The sequence below is a fragment of the Podarcis muralis genome, chromosome Z (assembly GCF_964188315.1).
Source record: "Podarcis muralis chromosome Z, rPodMur119.hap1.1, whole genome shotgun sequence".
In the NCBI taxonomy this organism is placed as follows: domain Eukaryota; kingdom Metazoa; phylum Chordata; class Lepidosauria; order Squamata; family Lacertidae; genus Podarcis; species Podarcis muralis.
The window spans coordinates 4,180,339-4,205,912 of NC_135673.1; the positions used below are offsets into that span (position 1 = coordinate 4,180,339).

General features: G+C 46.3%; 1 protein-coding gene across 2 annotated transcripts in view; it reads right to left on the reverse strand.

Moving 5' to 3' along the window:
- The window catches only part of SH2D3C (SH2 domain containing 3C), a 72,523-nt gene that overhangs the window by 40,220 nt on the left and 6,729 nt on the right, over window positions 1-25,574 (reverse strand). The window contains exons 1-2 of one of the 2 annotated variants that reach the window (XM_028715006.2): window positions 21,908-22,070; window positions 2,980-3,019 (exon numbers count right to left, since the gene is read on the reverse strand). In XM_028715006.2, the coding sequence (XP_028570839.1) occupies window positions 2,980-3,019; window positions 21,908-21,942 (75 nt within the window). In that variant the 5' untranslated portion in view covers window positions 21,943-22,070. Of the gene's footprint in view, window positions 1-2,979; window positions 3,020-21,907; window positions 22,071-25,574 lie in introns of those variants that run through there. The other variant, XM_028715005.2, reaches the window with a different exon arrangement.

The following is a 25,574-nucleotide window of genomic DNA, read 5'->3' on the forward strand; positions in this document are numbered from 1 at the left end:
TTGAGCCCCTGGGTGGATTTTCAAGCAATTCCCGGGAAATAACAATGGAAGTTCGGATGCAAGAAACAGCGCTCAGCGACGCTGACCTGCAATAAACTTAGCAGCACAGGCAAACAGCAGAATCAAAGTTTAGCCAGTGCCATTGTGGGCTCCTAACCAACCCTCAGGAATGTTAATAGTTTGCTGGCGGATAAGCAGCAACTTCATGATAGATTTGAGGAGATCTGCATTCCTTTCCATGTGACAGCTGGAGAAAGGGCTGGAGCTTGCCTTCAGCAAACAGGGCCGTTACAAAATCCCCAGGGGTCACCTCCATTGACACCCTGTTGTACACCAACCTTTCCCAAGCTGGTGCTCTCTAGACATTTTGTACTAAAATTCCCAACAGTCCCAGCCAGCACAACACAGGTATGCCAGCTGAGGCCGACAGGAGTTATAGTCCAAAAGATCTAGAAGCCACTAGCTTAGGAAAAGTTGCCATAAACAAATTATTATTATTATTATTATTTATTAAATTTGTGCACTACCCTTCATCCGAAGATCCCAGGGTGATTCACAACAGAAAAGGGTAAGCACAATCTCAGCTAGGCCTTCACCGCCAACTCAGGTGAACAAATGCAAATGTCATTGACTGCCTGGATGATGGGGAGTGGTGGGAGGCATTAGCTGGGGAACCCCCAAGAGGATGAAGGCTCAGAGCCCAAGAGTGTGATGGTGATGAGTGGCTGGAGGGACAAGAGGGAGCAGACTGGGAGGAGGAGGAGCTGTCAGAAGCTGAAGAGGTAACAAGTTTTAGTGAGCAGGAAGAGGCTGTGGCAGAGGGCAGTCCGGAATTGGAGGCAGAAGTGGAGGCTGGAGCAGAGGGACCTGGGCCTGGCGGATCAATGATTTCCCCTGTATGAAACAGCTTGCAGGGTTTCTCATCCCTCTAGACAGGAATGGGTAGCCTGTGCCCCATTCTGTTGCTTATGAAGAGAGCGGGTGGCACTGTGGTCTAAACCACTAAGCGTCTTGGGCTTGCTGATTGGAAGATCAGAGGTTCGAATCCCTGTTGCTCTGTCCCAGCTTCTGCCAATCCTAGCAATTCAAAAGCACACCAGCGCGAGCAGAAAAATTGGTACCACTGCGTTGGGAAGGTAAATGGTGTTTCTGTGCTCTCTGGCTTCCGTCATGGTCCTCCATGCACCGGAAGCGATTTTGTCATGCTGGCCACATGGCCTGGAAATCTGTCTGTGGACAAACGCCAGCTCCCTCAGCCTGAAAGCGAGATGAGCGCCACACCCCATCGTCGCCTTTGGCTGGACTTAACAGTCCAGGGGTCCTTTACTTTTACCTTTACCTCTGTTGTTTGGCTTTGGTTCCCATCATCCCTGACCACTAGTCATGCCAACTGTCTTGACAGTCCAGCAACAGCTTGGTGCGGCTACTTTCTGGGCCCAGCCCTGCCAAGCCTGGAAGCCGATGCTGCCTTGGACGAGCAGCACAGGAAGGCAGAGCCCTCTGGATCTCCACTCTCCCAGTGGTCTGGACATCAAGGACTAGAGACCCCTGCCTCAGTTGTCTTACTCCAGCCCTCTTCCACTTTCTCCCTTCCCTTCCCTGTTTTCTGCTCTTGCCACCCTACCCAACAGTCAGTCACAGTCAGCCTATTCAGGGGCAGTTTTAGGGTAGCACGACTGGTGCAACCATAACAATGCTGTAGAATGGAGCACAAGAGGCATTGGGGGGCACCAAATTTTAGCATCACACAGGGCACCATTGACATTTGAGAGCCCGAAATCCAGCACTGACATATTTTGTTGCTACTGGACATGCTCAGTTCTCATCAGGCTGTTCCGGGGTTCTCCCTCCCTTAGGGTTCCCCCTGTTAATTCCCCCGTGCAAACCTTGTGGTCCCAAGTCTGGTGATACATCTCCCCTTTTTGTGGGCGGTGTTGTTTCAGCTGTTTATGGATTAGGACTGAGAGAACTTAATTTGCTATTAGTATTAATAATAGTTAGCATTATTATTAGTCCAGGAGCATGTCCAAACTGCAGACCTGAGCCCATCCAGCACAGACGGAATTCTTATTTCCTGATCTGCTTTCCAACCGACCAAAATCACCTCTGTCTTGTCTGGATTAAGTTTCAATTTGTTCACCCTCATCCAGTCCATTTCAGGTGACAGACATTGATTTAAAACTGAGACAGCTTCCCTGGATTTAGGTGGAACAGACAAATAGTGTGCTGGGTGTCATCAGCATACTGTTGACACTGAACTCCAAAACTCTGGACAACCACTCCCAGCAGCTTCACGTAGCTCAGTCAGTAGAGCATGAGACTCTTAACCTCAAGAACATGGGTTCAAGCCGCACATTGCAGGGGGTGGGCTAGATGGCCCTTGTAGTCCCTTCCAACTCTGCAATTCTATGATTCTACGTAAATGTTAAATAGCATGGGAGACAGAACAGAACCCCGAGGGACCCCAAGGCATCAAACAGGGGTCCTCCAGCACCACCTTCTGGGTAATAATTTTCTGAGCAATTAACAAATAAAGCAACAGCTAGAAAAATTATGGGACACAATCAAATAAACATGAAAAGCCAATAACTGAAGCCTCATACTATGCAACTGTAGAGATCATGACATCTGTGCTCACACAAGCAGTAATGGTCTTTCCCAACCAAGTTATATTTAAAAGAGCTCCAATGAAGTTGATGGGTATGAGTAACTGAGGTGCTTCATTTTGATGGGTCTACTCCCTATGGGCAAGAGTGATTATGATCAGACCCACATATGCAAATGATATAAATGTCAATAATCATGCATGCGCATTGTTCAACAAACTTTTGATTATTATTTTTTTAAAAGGTTGTTTAAGTGTTGGTGCAGATGGAGATGGGAGTCAAAGATGCTTCTCACCTGGAGTGCTATTTGGTTTAGAGATGGCCCTAGTTTAGGAATGCAAGAAGTGAAGGGAGGTGGCAATTGGTTTCCTACCTTAACGTATTCACTGCCGGACCCCAGTCCATCCTGGTGCCTAGAAAAGGAGAGAGAGAGATCAAAAGTGAGCCTCATTAAAAAGTGGGTGAAAGAAAATGCCAAAACAGAGGTAACATCACTGATGGCTATTCCAGGGCAGGGGAGCAGCAAAGAGATTGCAGGCTGGGAAGTGCATTCACACTATACCATGGACACCATACTGGTAGGGTTGAAGCCTGACTCCTTCAGGATGTGTTTGGCTTATATGAACTCCTTTTTAAATTTAATGGATGTCTAATAGTAAAGTCACTATGATTGTGATTTTTGCTATATGACGTGAGACTATATTTTTATCTTATTGTTATCTACATACACACACACACAGAGAGAGAGAGAGAGAGAGAGAGAGAGAGAGATTTTCCGTATTTATTGGTTGCAATATACTGTTTCCATGCCAAGAGATGCCTTGGGTTAAGTGTGATAAAGAATTGTATAGAAATAATGAAAATAAATATAAACCATTAAAAACTATAAGCTATATCGAGCCATCCCAAATCTAACAAAAGAGGAAGCTTTTCGTATTAAAATAAAAATCAAAATCACCCCTTAATAGTTTTGCATGGTCGTGTATAACTACTTTGCCACATCCCAACTTTTATCAGGCTGTTACATTGATCTTGCTTGTCTTACAGTTTCTAGTTTTGAAGCAGCTAGGAATCCTGCTGAAGGAAATGTGGTTATTACATGAAGATTTAACTGGCAGCTTTGGGGACCATTTTGAACACTAGGTCATATTTTCCTTTCTCTGGAGGCTGTGCATTGCCTGTCTTGAAGTAGACCCTTGCTTCCACGCTACGGCTCTTTGGTGTTGCTGAGGCCTCGCTTTTTGTCAGTTAGCTAGAAAAGGAATTTAAAAACTCTGTGCTCAAATTGTGGTTTTTGCCATTTGCCATTACACTGCCAGAGAGGCAAACTGGATGAAGGCAGCATAGCTGTCAACCGTCCCTTATTTGGCAGGAAACTCCCTTATCCCAGCGCTGTGTCCCGCTGCTGTCCCTTATTGATGATGTCCCTTAAATTTCCTGGGTTTCAAAGGAAGCAGCTCCTCTCCCTCCCTCCCTCCCTCCCTGCCGGCCAGGGAGGAGGGAGGCTCCAACTGTGTTGCCTGGCTGCCCAGCCTGCCCCCCTCCGGCCTCCTCTCACCAGCCTCGGCCCTCGGGAGCCCCTTCCCACCAGGACTGGCGGGAGCCTCGGGTCCTTCCTCCGCCATCCTTCTCTCGGCCGCCGAACTGAGCGTCTCTGCCTGGGGCCTCCCCTCTGCCTGTCGCCACCGCCACTCCCGCTAGGCTGTACTGCGGCTGCGCCGCCAAAGGACTCGGATGGAATGGGCAGCCTGGCGCGGCCTATGAATTGCTGAGAAGCCTTGAGAGGAGAGCAAGGGCAACCATAGAGAAAGCAGTCCAGAGAGAGGAGGAGGAGGAGGAGGAGGTGCGGGCAGGTGTTCCAAGGGCTAACCATGGAGGGGGAAAGCGGAGGAAGGACCACAAGTGCTTCTCCCATAGATTTGTAGTGGTAGACTAGCATAGATGGTCTGATCTGCGGGTTTACTTTGGGCGCTATTCCCCCCCCCCTTCCTCCCACCCCGCCTGATGGAACTGAGAGCTGCAGATGGAGCACGAGAGAAAAGATACCGCAGCATCTTCGTAGCTTGGACTTCATTTTGCGTGAAAAGTGGTTGCTGCTTGTAGTTATTTAATTGCAGTGTTTCATCAGCTGGTGTCTTAAGCAGCAACCTCTGGAAACGAAGGGCTGAAAACCGGCGCTGCTCTCCCAAATTATCTGGTCCCTTTTAACTTCGTATTTCAGCTGGTTGACTAAAATCCCTTATTCTGGCTGCTGATGCCTTATTTTCGAGGCTGCTGGTCCCTTATTTTCAAATCTGTAAGTTGACAGCTATGGGCTGGTGTGACTGGCTGCCCTCAGCATCAAATCTGCTGATCCTGGTGTTCCCAGATCCTACCATTGCACCTTTCCTCCTTCTACCATTTTCTTAGCGCTACCATATCAAGTGCACTGTGGGTGGTACATTTTGAAGTGGGTGAGTCTCATTGGCGTGGGATTGTGTCACAGTGAAGGGCCTCTGGTTGGCCGAAAACCATTATATAAATGTAGTAGTAGTAGTAGTAGTAGTAGTAGTAGTAGTAGTAGTAGTAATAGCAGCTTCTTATCAAGGTAGCATGCCCTTCAACATTTCAGAAATGAATCAACTGTAACTTGAAGAACTTGAAATGAATCAACTGTAACTTGAAGAACTTCTGCTTGAACTTGCTTTCCCCTCCTCCCTCCTATTTCCTTCTTCTTCATGTGTTATATCTTTTAAAATTGTGAGCCTGATTTCATGGGCTGTCTTAATACTGTTTTTTGTAAGCCACTTAAGGGGCCTTTTTGGCTAAACACCAGGGCCAGGTGCTTCAAATAAGTCCATGACACATTTTGCTAGGGTTGCCATATTTCAAAAAATGAAAGTCAGGACACAAAAGTTGTTGAGATTTTCTTAATTTTGCCCAAAGTTGTTGAGCAAAAAAGAAAAATGAAGTTATTTAGCTATTTTTTGAGCAAAATCTAGACTTCCAACATGAGTTGTCATAATCCACATTTTCCCAGACATTTTTAGCGATTTCCGCCCAGACACTGCTTTTGACTGCCATATTCCAGATGTATGGCAACCCTATATTTGCAGATGTTAATTCCTATGCATGATGCAAACTTAGGCTGACTTTAGAGGGAAAGCTGACTTTTTAAAATTTAAGATTGAAGAAAGCAGGGAAAGATCAATAGATCTTGCTACTTGTGCAAAAGATCTGGTCTTAGGTATCCTTGGCTATCCCCTAGTAATACCACACCTTAATATTTTGTGCATGCTTGTTAAACTTCTATTACCCTGTGTTTAAAACCATGATGATGGCATTGGCAAGTTGGGAGCTCTTGGGAGCTCTGAGAAGGAAAACCAAGAGAAGGTGGGACTGGAAGTGGTCTGGATCACCAAACTTCATTTGCAAATTCGGTTTGGATCAGGAGTCCATATCCTGGCCAATTCCACTAAAAAATCCTGTGTTTGTTGTTGTTTAGTCGTTTAGTTGTGTCCGACTCTTCGTGACCCCATGGACCAGAGCACGCCAGGCACTCCTGTCTTCCACTGCCTCCCACAGTTTGGTCAGACTCATGTTTGTAGCTTCAAGAACACTGTCCAACCATCTTGTCCTCTGCCGTCCCCTTTTCCTTGTGCCCTCAATCTTTCCCAACATCAGGGTCTTTTCCAGGGAGTCATCTCTTCTCATGAGGTGGCCAAAGTATTGGAGCCTCAGCTTCATGATCTGTCCTTCCAGTGAGCACTCAGGGCTGATTTCCTTAAGAATGGATGCGTTTGATCTTCTTGCAGTCCATGGGACTCTCAAGAGTCTCCTCCAGCACCATGATTCAAAAGCATCAATTCTTTGACGATCAGCCTTCTTTATGTTTCAGCTCTCCTGTGTTTAGTTGCCTTTAATTACCTCTGCACTTTCCAAGTTTTGGAGAGGGAAGCAGGCAGATGAAGGGACTGGCTTTGTTAGAGGATTGTCTCAGTGCAGGGCAAAGCTCAGTTAAGCCGTTCTTAAATACAGCAAGAATGACAACATAGTTGTGTGAACCTCCCAGAGCTACCTGACTCTATCCAAGTGCCCGATCTTTCCAGAAACTGGTCTTAACATCACTAAGAGGATTGGAGGGGAATTAAGGCTGAAAGGACAGAACACCAAAGCTGAAAGGTCCCAGAGCAGGATTGGCTGTAGTAAATTCTACCCCCGGCAGCTGTGCCCTGTGGACTGCTGTTTTCCTGATGGCTGGTGCCAAGAGACACCACAGCCAGGCATCTGATGAGGGCCCATAGCCCAGCAGACCCCACTGCATCTATTCCCCTTTTCCATGGGGTGGGACCAGCAGAATGCCTGATCTGGCCATGGTGACGCATGCCCTCATTACATGCCCTTGTAGGACTACTGTGACATGAGCTATGTGGGGTTCCCTTTGCAAAGGGTTTGGCAGATTTTGCTAGTCAAGTATGCTGCAGCCATACTGCTGACCAGGGCCAGTTACAGGGAACATGTTACTCCTCTCTTAAAACAACTTCACTGGCTACTGTCCATTCCTGGGCGCCATTCAAAGTGCTGGTTATGACATTTAAAGCCTTATGTGGCTTGGGACCAGGCTACTTGAACAATTATATCTCCTTGCCCAAACCTGCCCAGATGCTAAGATCCTTGGGTGAACACCTTTCCTTGGTCCCATCAACGTCAGAGCCACAGCTGGTGGTGACATGAGAGAGGGGCTTTTCTGTGCCTGCCCCCAAAAAGAGGAATTCCCTCCCATCAGAGGTTAGGCTGGCTCCCTCCTTGTTATCCTTCTGCTGGCAGGCTAAGACCTTCCTCTTCAGACAGGCCTTTGGAGAGGAAGGTGCAGGTGATGATGGCCACTGGGCAGCTGTTAGGACAAACCAAACATTAACCACATGGTTCTAAATGTGTTTGAGATATTCTTTTTAACTAGCTTGTTGTCATTACATTGTATTTTATAATTACATTTCAAAATGTTGGGAGTTGTCTTGAGTCCCAGCTTGGGAGAAAAGCAGGACATAAAAACACCGAAAGAATAAATGGAAGACATGGCCTGAAGACATGGCTCTCTGACTGGCAATGAGCAGGAAAAGCAACAGCTGGGGGAAGAGACGAGCTCCCTGAGGGAAGGTGGCCCATGAGGGGTGCCTAGCGAAAGGCCCCCTTAAAAATAGAGTTGGACCTGGTCATCCTTGTTCCAGGAACCAGGCAGAGTGTGGCAGCCACCTCAAGTGGCGGATGCTGGGGGGACAAGGAACAGCAACAAGATTTTGTAGGACAAGCTGAATGTGCTATGTGACCTGCCCTGAACTCACGAAGACAGGCTGCTGCCCTTGGGTCTGGTAAAAAAAAAGGCTATCCCACAACAGTGTTGATGCAACTGCCAGTCTGCACTACTTTTATATGTGGAATGGGAGGGTGCCATTTCATACTTTGCTTCAGGCAGCAAAATGTATTGATCCAGCCCTGCAAGGACCATTCACGTCAGGCACAGCAAGGACAGGATCTATTTGCTTGCCTTTTCACTCAATAGCTGCCCCCCTGCCATTTCTGGAGCACTTTGATGACAGTATGACTGGTGACTGGGAGCGGCCCCAGAGACCACATAACACTGGTCTTGAAAGACCTGCATTGGCTCCCAGAACGTTTCTGAGCACAATTCAAAGTGTCGGTGCTGATCTTTAAAGCCCTAAAATGCATCAGTCCAGTATACTTGAAGGAGCATCGCCACCCCCATCGTTCAACCAGACACTGAGGCCCAGTGCCGAGGGCCTTCTGGCGGTTCCCTCGCTGCGAGAAGTGAAACAGGGAACCAGGCAGAGAGCCTTCTTGGTGGTGGCGCCCACCCTGTGGAACGGCCTTCCATCAGATGTCAATGAAATAAACAACTATGACTTTCAGAAGACATCTGAAGGCAGCCCTGTTTAGGGAAGTTTTTAATGTTTGATGTTTTATTCTGTTTTTAATCTGTTGGGAGCCTCCCAGAGTGGCTGGGGAAACCCAGCCGGATGTGGGGTATAAATATTAATAAATTATTATTAATTATTGTTGTTGTTGTTGTTGTTGTATCTGTGTTTTCCTCTGGAACCAAGCCAGGGTCAAAACTGAAGGCATTTGTGCTCAGGTCCTGAGAACAGGATGCTGGACCAGATGAGCCATTGGCCTGATCCAGCAGGCTCTTCTTGTGTTCTTATGCTTAGCACTTGCATCCAGTACTCCAGAATCCACAGACCCACAGAGGTCACTTGGCTTAGTGGAGCAAGAAAGGCCATCACCCAGCCTCAGCTCCCTGGAATTTAAGGCTGTTTCTTGCAAGAACTTGCGTCAAATGCAACTTGGAATCAAAAGGGAGTGGGATTAATGCCTACACATCCTGGCCTTGGTGAGTTCAGCTGAGGCCACAACAGCTGCTTGTGAGCCCTCCCTCCAGCAGGGGAAATGGGCAGTCAAACGGTTCCCTCTCTTGCATGAAATACCCCAGGGAGAAAACTTCAGGGATTTAATGGGACCAGTGCTGCTGTTGTGCGGTGACAAATGAGAAGGCCATCCTCAGCTCATCTCCAAAACGATATTGTAGAGCTGAGAAAGGCGTGGAAAAGGTTAGAGCAAAAAGGGAGCAACTTCCCTATGAGGAACGCTTATGATGTTCAGAGTTTGTTTGGAAGAAAATGTGGGTATGGTAGAGGTTTACAAGATTATGCGTGGGTTTGAAAGAAGTGGACAGAGAAAGGTTTTCCGTCCTGAACGCTAGAACCACATGGGGACCACAAAAGACAGCTGAACGTTAGCTGACTACGAACAGGTGGAATGAAGATACACATCTCCAGATAGGGTGGGAGAGGGGGGTTTGTCTGAAATCCTGGAGAGCTTCTACTAGGCCTGGGCGATGTCAGCTTGCCAACAGCCAACAGCGTATCACCAGCCAAACATCACGATCTGGCAATCTGGTGATACACTGTGATGCTGAAAGGGAGGAAGAAACAAGCTACATTGGCCCCCGCCCCACGAGGCGCTGGGTTGAAATCACCGCTGCTCCCACTGAGCAAACTAAGGTGGCTTCATCCCAGTGCCTTGCAGGGCCGGGACCGATGCAGCTTGATCCTCCCACTGGGAGCTTCACCCTCCCAGGCGAAAGTAGCCAAGCGCTCCGTTCACAAGGCTGCCTCTGCCTTCACAAGGGCAGAGGAAGAGGTGCCCCACCAGTGATATGAGGGCAGCTGAGGCAGCTGTGCACAGTGGCTGTTATGTACTGAGTTGAATAGGATTCAAAATGCAGCAGTCTGATTGGTCCTAGAACAATAGGATTCAGAATGCAGCAGTCTGATTGGTCCTAGAACAATGCAGCAGTCTGATTGGTCTGCAGGAGCCACCCAGTCCAGCTCCAGGTGGAAGTGAATCCATAACCTGATTGGCCTACAGGAGAATCCCGGAATTAGCCAATCACGTGCAGACCATTGTGTAAATAATGTATATAAAGCAGATATTTTGGGGGAACTTCCATTCCTCCTCACCACTATGAGCTGAATAAAGAGCATGAAATCCACTCTTGACTGAGTATATTTCAGTGGCCTTGGGCCACTGCCCCCTTGCCATGGGCAGACAGGCTGCCTCTTCCTCCTGGGAACAAGCTACATAGGCCCTGGCCCCAATACACCTTGTTCCTCCCTCAGTTGTATGATGACCAGGGCGTGATGGTGGTTTCACCCAGCACTATATTGCAAGTGATGTCCCTCTGCCTCCAGCACCCAGCTGCAGCTTGGTTTTCCCTCAGCGCGCTGGGCTCTGGTGGCAGAGGGGACTCAGGAACAATGGCAGTTTCACTCGCAATATAGTGCCACGTGAAACAGCCATCATACCAGCCCTGGGTGATGTATCACCCAGGTCCAGCTACTAGCAGTCAGTGCAGACAATATTGAGCTAGATGGCGCAATTGTCTGACTTGTTTATAAGGCTAGAGTAACAAGACTAGAACATGGGTGTTATGTATTGAGTTGAATAGGATCCAGAATGCAGCAGTCTGATTGGTCCTAGAACAATGCAGCAGTATGATTGGTCTGCAGGAGCCACCCAATCCAGCTCCAGATGGAAGTGAATCCACAACCTGATTGGCCTACAGGAGAATTCTGGAATTAGCCAATCACGTGCAGCCCATTGTGTAAATAATGTATATAAAGCAGATACTTTGAGGGGACTCCAGGGTTCAAATCACAGGAAGCATGTGATGTAGGAAATTGCCTTACACTCAGTCAGACACCACGCTCAGTACTGTCTGCACTGACTGGCAGCAGCTCCCTGGGGTTCCAGACAGGGAATCTTCCCCAGCCCTCCCTGGAGGTGCTGCTGGGGACTGAAGCTGTGGCCGTCTGTGTGCACAGCAGATGCTTTGTCACTGAGCTACAGCTCTTCCCCTAAAGCCTGCTCCTTCTCCATGAACAGAGGACAAATCCTGTTCCTTTCACATTTTACTTTTACAGTGGTACCTCGGGATGAGAACGGGATTCGTTCCAGAGCCCTGTTCGCATCCTGAATAGAACGTAAGGTCGCGTTTCGCTGCTTCTGCGCATGAGCGTGATGTCATTTTGAGGGTCTGCGCATGCGCGAGCAGCAAAACCTGGAAGTAACACGCTCCGTTACTTCCGGGTTGTCGCAGAGCGCAACCCGAAAATACTTATCCTGAAGCATATTTATCCCAAGGTATGAATGTAATTTACCCAAAACAATCTGTCCTTGAAATCTACACATTTCCAAATTTTGTGAAGAACTCCTCCAACAACAACAACATAGTGTATACTACAAGAAACGTGCACTAAGACACTGCTGAGTTTCTACGAGGGCTTAAAAACAAACAAATCACAAACTGATGCAGAAATATGATGGTCTCAGTTTAAGACTTGGGCACTTAGAGATAGTGAGCAACTGAAAGTGACAGGTTCTTCCATCCCATTGGCCTAAACTGCTCATAAACAGTTGCACTGAAGCAACGTTTAGTGTTACTGGTCCCCGGGTGACGCATATTTTGACTCAGCATTGGGTGTTTTTTTGTTTTTCCCAGCTTCCCTTGGGAATGGGGAGGAAGCTTGGAGCACACGGATCTAGATGCACATGTTTCCGCTGGCCCTTCCTGTCCTGCTCGGCTCTCTTCCCATCTGTTTCCCTGAAATGTTCCCGAATGGCGGGAACATGAAGGAACACCTTGCAGGGCGGAAAAGGGTGGTTGGTAAAGATGACTGAAAATAACTCACCGGATCTCGGGGTCAGGAGCCAGACAAGGCCTCCATTCACGCTTGCTGGGGCCAAAGGGTGGCTGCTCTCAGCCCCACTACACCTCATCACGGACTAATTTCTTCGCAGGGAAGCAGGTTACGGCTAAACATCAGGAAGAGCTTCCTTCACAGTAAAGCTGCTCAGCTGGGGAACATGGGTGGTTGAGAGGTTTCTTTTACTGGGGCGCTGTGGTTGCAAGATCCCTGGTTTTCATCAGGGGGTGGATTAGACTGCAGTACTTCCAAGGCCCCTCCCCATCCTATGATTATATATAAAGACTATACTATGATAACAAGAGGTGATTTGTTTACGTCCGGCAACAAAGGTTGGCACAGTTGTGCCTTTTAAAAACAGCAACCATTGCATCCAGAGCCTCTTGACCTCATGCTTTACAGGCATGGAACAAGCACAAGTGTGGATGAGCATTAATCTTCACGCCCAATACCACTTTTTGCTTTGAATGGAGCTGAACACTCAGATGGAAGCAAGGGATGTCTGCTTCCAGGGAACAGGGAAACACTAGGCACTAAAGCTGCAAAAGCAACTTTTGAAATGAGGTTGAAATTGGAGAGATCCCTGCGCATCAGAAAGCCAAGTGGACACGGACAGTTTGTCAGGCACAAATGCACCTGATGTTTAAATATTAAAGATTGCACCATCTTATCTTTCTTAGAAGATAAATATACCGGTCAGTTTTTATGATTACAGTGGTACCTCGGGTTACATACACTTCAGGTTACAGACTCCGCTAACCCAGAAATAGTGCTTCAGGTTAAGAACTTTGCTCCAGGATGAAAACAGAAATCGTGCTCCAGCGACGCGGCAGCAGCAGGAGACCCCATTAGCTAAAGTGATGCTTCAGGTTAAGAACAGTTTCAGGTTAAGTACGGACCTCCGGAACAAATTAAGTACGTAACCTGAGGTACCACTATACTACAGCAATAACACCCAGAGCATATCTTTTGACTTTGGGATTCTTAAAATATACATGCCCATGTCTAAAAAACAAATTCAAATCAAATATTTGAGCACAGGGTTATAGTTTAGGATGCAGGTGGTGCTGTGGTCTAAACCACTGAGCCTCAGAGGGTCGACGGTTTGAATCCCCGCAATGGGGTGAGCTCCCGTTGCTCTGTCCCAGCTCCTGCCAACCTAGCAGTTCAAAAGCATACCAGTGCAAGTAGATAAATAGGTACCGCTGTGGCAGGAAGGCGTTTCCGTGTGCTCTGGTTTCCATCATGGTGTCCTGTTGCGCCAGAAGCAGTTTAGTCATGCTGACCACATGACTCGGAAAGCACAAACACTGGCTTCCTTGGCCTGAAAGCAAGATGAGCGCTCCACCCAGTCACCTTTGACTGGACCTAACCGTCCAGGGGTCCTTTACCTTTTACTTTAGTCTAGGGTAGCCATGTGTCCTATTTTGCAAAGGACAGTCCTAGGAAAGGCTGTTGAATCAAAATCAATTTTAAGGCTAAAGAACCGACAGCAGGAGGAGATTTGCCCATCAACCATTGGCATCTGAGGGACAGCACATTCAGCAGGTACTCAGCTCACCTGGTCACAGTCTTCCCCACTAGGATGAGACGTGTTGTATTCCTATTTAAACTTCCTATACATTACCATATGCACATTATAGCTTCTAATCTAGCTACCTCCTCTGTGGGCAGATACCGAGGGCAGATTGCCACCCTGCCAAGTCACTGCTTCCGGGGAAGATCCTCCCTGTGAACTCTTGACATTGCACCTATTTGCAAACTTCTCGCACAGAATTAATGTGAGAATGGCATGGATCGGCTGCCCCAGTACACTGTAGTTTTGGAGCGTTGAATGCACAACACTAGCTCATGACGGGGCTGGGAAAAACATACTGGAGGTGGCTGTGATTGCCAGCTTCAAATGGGTTGATTTTCACAGGATTTACTCTCAGATATGGGCTTTCTGAAGCACCATTTAATTTGGAGCCTCCTCTTTCAGAGCCTGCCAGCTGTTTGGTGGGGGGAATTTGTTTCACACGCTTCGAGGACAGCAACTGGGGAGAACCATGAGAAAAATTCCAGGGCAGGAGGGAGTGAGGGCTCCAGGCAGGAAATTGGGAGCATGAGAGCAACTGGGGAACAGAATTTAAGACGGTCTTAAGGAACTCCCTGTAAAGGCACAAGGCCCCTCAGCTTGTGAAATGCAACAGTTACATCTTAAGTACCAGTGAGCCCCCCTCCGCCCCCACCCCGCAACTTGGACTTCCACTCAGTTGCCACAAGGGAAGAATGAAAATACTATAAATAACCCTTTCCGTCTCCTAACTGTAAGCAGATGTCTTTGGCTGTGACTTCATCCTGAGATGAGGCCGGCTTGTGGCAATGTTCAGGGAGTCATGCGAATGAATGGCCCGTGGGATTCTTGAATGAAACTAAACTTTCTCTCTCTCTTTTTTTTGCAGCCGGTCAAAGTGCCTGGGATAAATTCCAGTGCTCTGTTTGGAAGGAGGCTCTGCAGCCTGGGAGCACCAGCTGGCCAAGTTGCTATGGCCCTGCCTGGGCCCTTTTGGAAGCTCAGGTGTGGAGCTGGGCAAGGATGTGAAAGCCTGTGCAGTTTTCTGAGAGCTCTTCCATATTTGAACTGAAGTGGCAGGGATTGGGGGAGAGCCATCGGTTTTAAGTGTGAGAACACCTGGTTAGGAGGGAGTGTGTTGGTTGGGGGGGGGTGAAAAGAGAGGCTGACTGGGACTTGTTTCCCTTCCTTCCAAAACAAATGCAACAAGTGAAAGCTGGGGGGTGGGGGTGTGTGTGAACCTAATGTTAAGCTTGCTCAGAGTAGTCCCACTGAAATGAATGGGCATGAAGAAAGGCTCGTCCACGCTTCTTTTTGTGCCATCTTTCTAAGCACAGGTCTGAGCTTTCCAGGTCTGCATCCAAGCAGGGGGGTTTTGCTCCGATAGGGAAAAAATTGTTTTACTGCTAATTCGGAACAAAGAGCAATTGGGTTTCCCGCAGACTGCCATTTGCTACGATTCAGTGGTAAAAAAAAAAAGCAGCAGCTCAGACATGGAAAGCCCAGACCTGTGCCTAGAAAGCACAGAGCAAAGGTAAATTTGGATGTGTGATGCATGACAGAGGAACGTGGAAGGCATTTTTCAGCTGCAATGAGAACGGCCTAAATGAAGCTGTTTCATTGGAACAATCAGGGAGATGGGTGCATATTTTTTCTGTATTGCTGTAAGCTGCCTTGAGTTGACTGTGCCACAAAAAGCAGCCTATTATTGTGTATATAAATTAAAAGAAAATAAATAAAAATAAACCTGCATTTTAAGAAGTTGTGCATGATCCATCTCTGAAAGCCCTTTTCTGGTTGGAGGTATAGATTACAACTGCAAGTGGAATAAACCACTTGCCCCAGCATACTGTTTGAAGCTTAGACCTCTTCCTTCTTCTCATACCTAATAACTTGTCAGGGGCTTCTGTCCCTCCCTTGAAATTGAGACCTCTCCATCAGGCAGGAGTGTGATAGAGGTCCCAGCTGAGGAAAGACTCCACCTTTAAACCCTGGCAGCAGATTCATGATCAAGCACTCCCACTTTTACAAAGCACTGCACAACTAATGTTGGGGTAATGCAAGGTCTACACAATTTTGTGTTACTGAGATAAAAACAACAACCTGTTTATCTGAAAGGGCCCTGTTTTGCTTTAGGACTAGCAAATGCTTAATGAATCTTACAGAAAACAAGGGATGAACTGTAGCTGAGAATCATAGAGCATTTTTGCCATGCTAGAAAGTTCCTAGAGAAATTATCTGCCATAATGACTTGGCAAAAATGGAAGAAACCTCTTGTGAGAAAGTTTTGTGAGAAAGGCTGTGTAGCGATTGCAGTAATTTAGAGCCATTTCCTTACAGGAAGCATTGGGATGGGAGTTTTGAGACGAACCCTAGAGAGTCCGGGTGAGAGGGTTGTATATAGCTGCTAACTGATAAGGTCACTGTGTTTAGTCTTGTCTTCAAGAATAAGAGATGCCAAGATTAAGAGAAAGTGCCTATGTCCAAAAAATTCCCCATATTCCAAGAACATATCTCAATATTGTTCCTGGAGAACAGTCTTTTGTTTTGCAAACATTTCGCTCAGGGATGGGGTACCCATGGCCTTCCACAACGCCTATAATCTCTGACCACTGGCTGGGGGCATTCATGCAATCCTCACAACAACGCTGTAAATCAGGTTAGCACATTTCAGACAAAAAAGGCAGTGTTCAGTGCCACTCATGAAGGGGACTAACTTTCCAAAAAAATAATATGTGCGTGTCTTTTGATTACAGAGGGTAAACTGGATTTAGCCACGTGGAGGTTTAACTTTCAAGTTTCACTCTCCCTCCTGCATCTTTCAAATAGCAACCTACAGACTCTTAGCTCTCTCTTGCCCTTCACAACCGATCTCTTTCTTTCTCTGACTCAGACTCGTGTATTTTTTTTAAAAGTTTGAAGCACACAGACACACGCATACAGAGAGATTCTTCAGCCACTCAGCCGTTGGTGGAAGGGAAACCCCAAACGGTCTTGAGATGAAAAGGTGGGTCAGTTCCCCCAGCCCAACATCAGCACATTTCTTTATCAAGCCTTAAGGATATGGTAGAGGGAAAGGGAGAAAGAGCGAGAGAGAGAGCTGCCCTTAAGGGAGCCAGCAGCACAAACTGTCAAAGGAAAAGCACAAATATATCCCCCTAGATGGCTGGGAGAGGACAGGCGGTTGGGCTGCAAGGAGGAGGACAAGGCAGAGAAAGAGGAGCAGGGAAAGGAAAAGGTTAACGTTCCTGTGAGTGATTTTTCAAAATCAAATTACCAGCACTGGGGAGGGAGGTGAATTGGGGCTGTGGCACTAGGGAACTGGGTGAGTCAGCGGGCTTTAACTGGAACCAACTGCCAAAAACCTGCTATCTGCTGTGGATAAAAATACCCCTGAGCGATAGCCCTGATCTGGCTCAGAGTCCCCAGAACCAGCTTAAAAAGATAATGCCCACAAGGGCTAGATACTGGAATATAATCAAATCTAGTTCAGCCTTTAACGTCAGAAGTTTATTTATTAATTGACATTTATATCCTGCCCTTCCCAGATAGTTTTGCAAACTATAGAGATGTGCACCTATCCCCTTGCACGGGCAATTAAAAGTGGCCTTGAATTCCACCTGACCATGCCTTTAAAACACTCTCATAACACTACGATGCACCCATGGCTTCACCAAAAGAATCCTGGAAATGGTAGATGGTTAAGAATGCTGTGAACTGTGGCTCTGTGAAAGGTCTCCTAACAATGCTCAGCACCCTTAACAAACTACAGTTCCCAGGACTGGTTTTTCTGTGCTGCTTTATTGCCATCTGGAGGGGCACTCTTGTGCCATAGCCCAAAAAAATCCTGTGACAGAACAACAGCAACAACCTAGAACATTTGTGGTATGAAAAGTTACAGGATTTTGGTAGGAAATGACAGGGCATGCACTGATTGGAAATGAAGCAGTCTATCAACCCCCAAACCTCTGCGTGTGCAAGCACAAAAGTCGGATCAATCTAGTGCAATACTATCATGATGAGCACAAACCATCACAAATGGACAACTGGAGGTTCTATTAAATTGAGAGCGTTTAGTAAAACCCTCTTTCACCTTTGTACCAACCATCTTCAGAAACATTCTGTTGCCCTGCTCCTGCTACAGCTTCCCCCATGTGATGTGGCTGAAAAGCCATTGATGGACTATATGGAACTTGCCGAACTGACCGGGAGACTCCAAGAGCAGAGAGAAGAGACAGTGGAAGAAGACTGGAAGAAGTTTAAGGATTATTTGAAAAAATATGTTAATATCTAAACCTTAGAATAGCTTTGGAAGTGAATATAGGCTGTAGCGTTAGAAGTAGAAGATAGGGTATTTTAAAATAGTATTATTTGTAAGTGATAAAATGTGAAGTTATTTTAAATATGATAAAAAAAAGATGGTTAGAAATTATGATATATGTAAACTGCTAAAGATGAAGTAAAATGAAAATCAGATAGGTGGGACTTGGGGAAGCCAACTTAACAATGTTTAGGAAAATAAGGGTATGACAAGAATTTGTGCGTATTGTTTGTCTTTTCTGTCTGTGTTTTTTATTTGTGTTATAAAATGAATAATTTTTTTTGGGGGGGGAGAAAAACCATTGAGTAGCTAAAGAAAGCTACTCATTACACACAAGTGTGCACAGCAAAACTCCCACAGTCCCCTTCCTTCAAGGAACAGCTGACTTAGAACTGAGAAGAGGTGCTGGCGTGGGAAGAATGAGTGCTTAACCCTTTTGCTTAATGCTTTTCCCTTCTGCCATCTTCCTGCTGCAATTCCCCCTCCCCCACACTGAAGTACAATACCTGTGTTTACCTTCACAGGGTTCCAGATGTTGTATTTGCAATTATTCATGTAGTTCAGTTCTCAGTTACGGTAAACCACGAGCTAAGCGTCAGCTCTTCATATTCAATATGGAAATACATAACAATACTGGCCTACTTTACGGAGAGGGCTGTTGTAAAGATTAATACTGAGACAAGATAAAGACGAAGTTATTGGGTCACTGGGGAGAAATATACCATGAGTTGACTCCAGGTTTAGGGTTGTAGCAAATGTTAATCCTATTCAGAGTAGATCCACAGAAGTTAATGCACATAGCAAGTATTGGATACAGTGCAAAGTTGTACTTAGCACAGATCCACTGAAACCAAAGGGATTTAAGGTAATAATGAATAGGTCTTAGATAGGAGTGAAGCTCAGTCAGTACAGCATGAGACCCTTAATCTCAGAGTTGTGGGTTTGAACCCCACATTGGGCAAAAGATTCCAGCATTGAACTGGACCCTTGTGGTTCCTTCCATCTCTACAATTCTTGATTCACCCCCCATGTAAATTTTAAATGTACAGTATTGCACTTTATGGTGACACTGTAGCTTCGCACAGATCTTACCTGATGATGGTGTGAAGATAAGCCGGCTAAGGAGGAAACAGTATACCTCCCTTCAGGGCAGGAGGTTAGTTTAACTTAGTGACTTTCTGCCCCTGTTTCCAGGAAGTCTGCACTTCCTCAAAAATTTAGTAGAGAATGTAAACCGGGGGGGGGGGGGCAAGTTGGCACTCCTGGATACCACAGAAACTAGGCAACACCCTCCGCTACTCAACTTTACTTAGCAGGGTGAGTTTGGATGTCCTTAAGGGGCCACAAAAAACCCAAGAGCCACTCCCACCTGGCCCAGCATGAACTGAGAATCCAATAACAACCACAGATCTAACAGCTTCCTCAGCCCATAGGTTGTAATAGATCTTTAGGAGGAAAACTCAGCTATACGGTGTTAGCGGGCAAAATCCTACATGGGAACATTGCTCAGCTATGCACGCTGCTCACTAACATCAGCTCAACATGCAGCTGAAACCGGTGTGCAAAAGATTAGCTGACTCACGAATGCACCTCACTCCATCTTTCACTGCTTTATTACTCAGCAGCTTGATGACTCCAGTGTACAAACTGTCTCTGCTGGAAAAAGAAATGGCTGTGAGCCAGTGAAATGTTAGCTGCATGACAGGAGTCCTATTGGAGTGGGTGGATGAAGTTAGTTGCTGCTAGCTCAGGTCCCACTGCTTTTCATGGGACTTAGAAGTGGCGAATTTCACCTGGATTGCATTAGAATTCTACCTGTGGTGAATGATCCACAATGACTCCACCCACACATAAGTCACTTAATGCTACATATTTAACAGTTACATTTAGGCATGACCCAGGCTGGATCTAGACCAGGGGTGGGCAACCTAAGGTCCGTGGGCTGGATGCGGCCCAATCGCCTTTTCAATCCGGCCCGCCGATGGTCCAGGAATCAGTGTGTTTTTACATGAGTAGAATGTGTCCTTTTATTTAAAATGCATCTCTGGGTTATTTGTGGGGCCTGCCTGGTGTTTTTACATGAGTAAAATGTGTCCTTTTGTTTAAAATGCATCTCTGGGTTATTTGTGGGCCACAGGAATTCCTTCATTCCCCCCCCCAAAAAAAAATATAGTCCAGCCCCCCACATGGTCTGAGGGACAGTGGACCGGCCCCCTGCTGAAAAAGTTTGCTGACCCCTGATCTAGACACATGAAAGAAGCATTTCAGTTAAACGCATTGTAACTAGAAACAGGGAAATCTGGTAGGGAAAGATGGGACTCCACAGTGCCATCTGGTGGCACAGTGTTCTATCGTATATACAACACATATAAATCGCTATGATAACTGCTTTTGTTTCTGATGTTTTTGATCTGTTTTATATTTGTTTTATGATTCTCTTTTGTAGGCTGCCTTGGAAATCTAGATTAATAAAATTATGTTATTGTTTTTAAAATGGCTTTTTCTTTACCAACCCAGCTAAGTCCCCAGATTACGACCAAAGACCAATTTGGGACGCACAAAAGGACCAACAACATGTCTACAACATCACTTTTTAAGGTCTATTTTCAGTGACACTTATCAAAAGATATACAAAAGTTCATACCCAATACAAAGTATCTTTTTATAATACACCAGAATAAAATAAATACTTTAAAAATCTAATATAAAAGGGAACAGGAACAAAGAGGGAGGGGGAGAGAAGAGAGAGGGGAGAGAGAGAGAGAGAGAGAGAGAGAAGGAAATGGGAAAAGATAAAAAAAAAAAATCCAATTCTGGCTGTCAGCTAAATACAGTATTTACCCATTAACATTCAGCTATTCTATTTTTTATAAGCCAGTATTTTTTCAATCTTCAAATCCAAGTTCATTTTCTCTTTCACATGAAAAGTCCAAAAGAAATTTCCAATTCTTAATAAATATCAATAATGATTTTTATCTAATTAAACATGTTAACTTTGCCATTTCAGCTACAGTAAGTCCAATAGTTTTATCAACCATTCCTCCGTAATAGGTAGAGCTGTATCTACCCATCTTTATGCATATCTACACATCACTTTTCCAAGAATCTAGATTTGCACCTTATCCAGCTATTAGACATCCATCCCATCCAAACGTTGTAAGAAAAACATTATCCACACATATCCCAAGATTAAGGAAGGGTGGAAGTCAGCAGCCCACAACTCTCTCGCACAATGTGGTGCCTTCATTTAGGGCAGACATGTTCCCACTCTGCCAGTTTTGCCAAACCAAGACCTTTGACCTTCAGATTGAGAAGTATACCAACACCAAATTCCTTTGCAACTCCTCTTTCTCTCAACCATTGCCACTTTTCTACCCTGAGAGCGAAGTTAAGTGTGGGCATTAATATTCTACAAACACCTCTGACAAAGTAGACTTTTGCCTGGTAATGTTTATGCCACCACAGATCAGTCTCGAATATGCCAGAAAACTTTATTGTCCTTCCTGATACAGCTGAAAAGCAGAGGCAGTCTATATAAATGGGAACAGGCGGAAGCTCACCGGTACAGCAGCCCACATACTTTGCAAGTTCAGTCTGTGGCCTCTGTAGAAGAGACCCCTGTTGGAAACTTTAGAGAGCTGTAGAACAGAAGACGATATTGAGCTAGGTGGGACAGTGGTCTGACTCGGGTTATATCCCTGGCTTTAAACACAGCTAGGTTGTTCTTTTGTCCAGTTCAGAGTGAAACTGAATCGTGGGGAAATGCATCAAAATGCTGTAATTCATTTTAAAAAACAACAATGAAAACAGGATAGATATGGGCTGCAACTAACATTGTATATATACATCTTCTTGAGCCAGCGGTGGGAGCGCACTGGATGCAGAGCAAACAGGAACGCGGTTGCCTATGTCACTAAGTGGGGGTGCTACGTAGCTCGGTGGCAGCCAGACCACATCCTTTACATGCCCAATACCCCTTGAATCCCCAGCATCTCTGGGTAGAACTAGGAAAGGCCCTTTTCCGCTAGAAATGCTGGAGGGATTTTGCCGGTCCGTGTGGACAATGACAAGTGGAAGAGGTCCATAAGGCAGCTTCCCGTGTTCCTATATTCCAAGTCTGACCAACTCCCTCTTCCTTCTCAGGATGGCTGGTCTTACTTACCGGGTGTGATATCGCCTGCCCACTTCTGTCATCATCTGTCCTGTGCTGTTGAACCTCGAGAGGAAAATATGCTTTTCTCCCTCACTGTCTTGACCGCACAGGTTTCTCAGCCGCTCTGGTCTCTCGCTCTGCCGGCAGTGAACTTGTGGAAGTGTGAACAGGAGTCCCTCCCTCTTGGTCTCTGTCTCTCCTCCCCAAAGCCCATGTCCTTCCTTCCTCCCTCCCTCCCTGGAATGCAGAGCCAAGCAGAGGCCTGAGAACTGAGAGAAATTCCTCTTCATTAGCACACTTCTGGCATCTGCTGCCTGCGTGGAGGCTTTTCCATAACATGAACCGCCTGAGAAAACAAACCTCAAACTGTCTGTCTCTCTGAGAGAGCTGTTAGGAAGGGGCATGTTATGATAGTTTGCTGCAGGACAGGAGCGTATTAAAAAGTAATGGGTGTTGTTAGGGGGTGAGCAGGGGTCTCTGCATCTACTGCCCCTTCCTACCCTTTTTAAACACACACACACACACTTTGCACAGTTAAATTTAACCTTGTGCAATTAAAATATATCAAAGCACTCTGGCATAACTAGGGATGCAAGAAGGCATATATTTCCATTCATATTTGCTGCACATGCCATTGTTTCTGTTTCTGCTGCAGTTTGACTTCTGACAACAACAAAAAACTACGTTATTCATCTCTCTGTTCACTATGGTGAAATTTTATGTAATTGATTGCATAATTAACTATGTTATAACTACATTATTCCACACTATTCATTTCACTGCAAAAGAAACATAATGCAAATGGGGGAGCAATTAATGGGCATATCATTATGATGACAGAAAACAGTGACTATGGATCATATTCACTGGACTACTTTCCTTCCAGACATGGGACAAATAAGCAAACACCAACAATGCTCACTCCTTTTTCTGTCAAAATCCCCTGACGACCCTATCCATGATAAATCAATCTTTTAAAAAACAAAATAAAAAAAACCCCAAAACTTTTTCTGGTTATGAATGGGATGGGGAAATGAACTCAAAATGCTGGATAATAATTGATTGGTGGGGAGGCATACGAACATTCATGCAAACAAATCAGGAAAAATTACCATAATCTTCCTCCTCATCAAATTTATTATCTCCCTTCACCTGCTGGTCCCAGGGAAGGTTACAACAACTTAAAATTAAAAATTAAAAACAATTAAAACATAATTACAATTACAGGAATAGGGCAGTCCCTGAAAACGCACCTCTCAGATCCAAACACCGGGGTAAAGAGGTGCATGTTCAGTATTCAAGGGAAGCTGTATTGTGAAGAAGACAGATATGTCTCTCACACCGGGAATTCCATCTAGCCCCAGACTTCCAAGGGAGGTGGACCTACCAAGGGGGTTCCCTCTGTTGATCTTAAAACCTGGGAGAAACTGTAGGGAAGGAGGCTGTCTTTCAGGTATTTGGGGCCGCCTCAGTCATTTAGGGCTTTAAGCACTAACAGGAGCACTTTAAATTGGGCATGGAACTCAACTGGTAGTCAATGCCGCTGTTTTAGAACAGGGTTCTATGGGTTCTAAAGGCAACTCAAGCCAATAATCTAGCTCAGAGGTCAGCAAACTTACCACGCCTCGGGCCGGTGTCTCCAGTACCGATTGCGTGGAGGGCAGGGGAGCGTGTGCCCATACGTGTGTGCACACGCTATTTCCAGCGCACTTCTGGTTCGGAGGAGCACCGGAAATAGCTTGTGTGCATGTGCATGAGCCTCCTCCAACCCGGATGTGCACCGGAAATAACACCTGCACATGCGCAAATAATGCTTGTGCATGTGCACAAGCTATTTCCGGTGCTCCTCCAACCCGGAAGTGGGCAGCCACGCAGCGCAGTGCCAGTAAGAGAGGGCGGGGGCAGCGGGTGGCAAGGGTCGTCGTGGGCCGGTTAAACGAGTCCCTTGGGCCTTATCCGGCCCGCAGGCCTTAGTTTGGGGACCCCTGATCTAGCCACTGCATTTTAATCCAGTTGAAGTTTCTGAGTTGTCCTCAAGGATAGCCCCATGCAGAGTGCTCTGCAACAATCCAATCTGAAAGTTACTAGAGCATGGAGCACTGAATGCTTGATGAGGAGCAGACATCGTGTGACCTCTGCACAAACCTTGTGCAAAATGAATACACGCAAAGCACATACCACGAAGGAGTCCGGACACACCATTGTCACACACCTACCTCTCACAGTCAGTTATGTAGAAAATAAGAACCATCCAGAAATCACACAGAATAAGCTTGGTCCCTGAATCTCCAGTGAACAACATTTGCGATTCCCGGCTCATGATAAGTATTACAGAAGCACTCACAACTCTGGCTTCAGGATGCACGGTCCATATTTGTCTCATAATCTGACATCTGGGCATGAATGATAAGAAATCCACATTCTACACACTACCAAAAATATTATCTCTGGATGAGAACAGAAATTGGGCTCCGGCGTCACCACCACAGAATCTGTTTTGATGAAGGGCAGTTTGAAATAAAGAAAAGCCAGCCCTGATGTTAACTCTGTTTCCATCATGTAGGGACCAAGTCAAGTATACCAAGTCACAGCATTGGTCTGCCCAGTTTAGCACTGTCAACCCTGATTTCCAGCAGTAATCCAGGGTTTAAGCTGGGGCGTCTCCCAGCCCTGCGTCAGGGATTGAACCTGACAGCTTTTGCAGGCAAAGCATGTTCTCTGCTACTGAGCTATGTTCTTACCCATCTTTTATGAGCATATTCATCTATACACAGAGCCGTCTTCCCCATTGGTGTTAGTGGTTCGTTGCGCCAGGGCACTGGCCTCTTGGGGCGCCCTAGCGAGTGGGGGAGCTGCGTGGCTTTGCCAGCAGCCTCCCTTTCCCCTGCACGCCCGCCAGCTGCGCCCTGCAAACTATATGGCTCGCGAGCGTGCAGCTTCCTTCCCAAGCCTCCGCAGGAAGAGAGCACCACGGCGTCGGATATGCTTAAGACTGCCCTGTCTATACCAGCCAATTCTCACACAGTTCCTTCAAATATATGCCATTGGTATCTGGAGTGATTGGCTCCTAATCAGTACCTTTCCCCCAGTTTTATATTCTACTTCCAGTTTATGCCACTTAGTTCCAGAGCAAGCTAAGCCATTAAATGGATTGAGGGGGCTGCCACAGGCAGCTGAAACCCCCAGGGGGGCGGCCCCCCACCCCCCCCTGCACCAACACTGGTGCAGAAGTGGCTCCATTATTGGTTGAAATGTTTCAGAGTGCTCAGGATTTCTTGCAATTTCAGTGAGATATTGCCGAAAATTGGTGCCACTGTGCCGCTTCTCCACCAGTGACAAATGTGCATGTATGGGCAGGGGACAGGGTTTTTATAATAAAAGAGGTTTGGGTGTCTCCTCCCCAATCACCTCCCGACCCCTGAGGCAGTTTTCCAATATCAGAGCTGGCCTGAAAGGAAAACGTCTGAGGTGATGAATGGGAAGGGAAGGAAGGTGGGAAAGAGGTTCAGCTTTCCTCACCTGTGCCCACGTTTGAGAAGAAAAATTTACAGCCACCCCATGCTTTAAACATGTACAGTCATACCTCATGTTACGTTTGCTTCATTTTATGTTTTTTCAGGTTGCATCCCGTGGCGACCCAGAAGTACCGGAAAGGGTTACTTCCATGTTTCGCCGC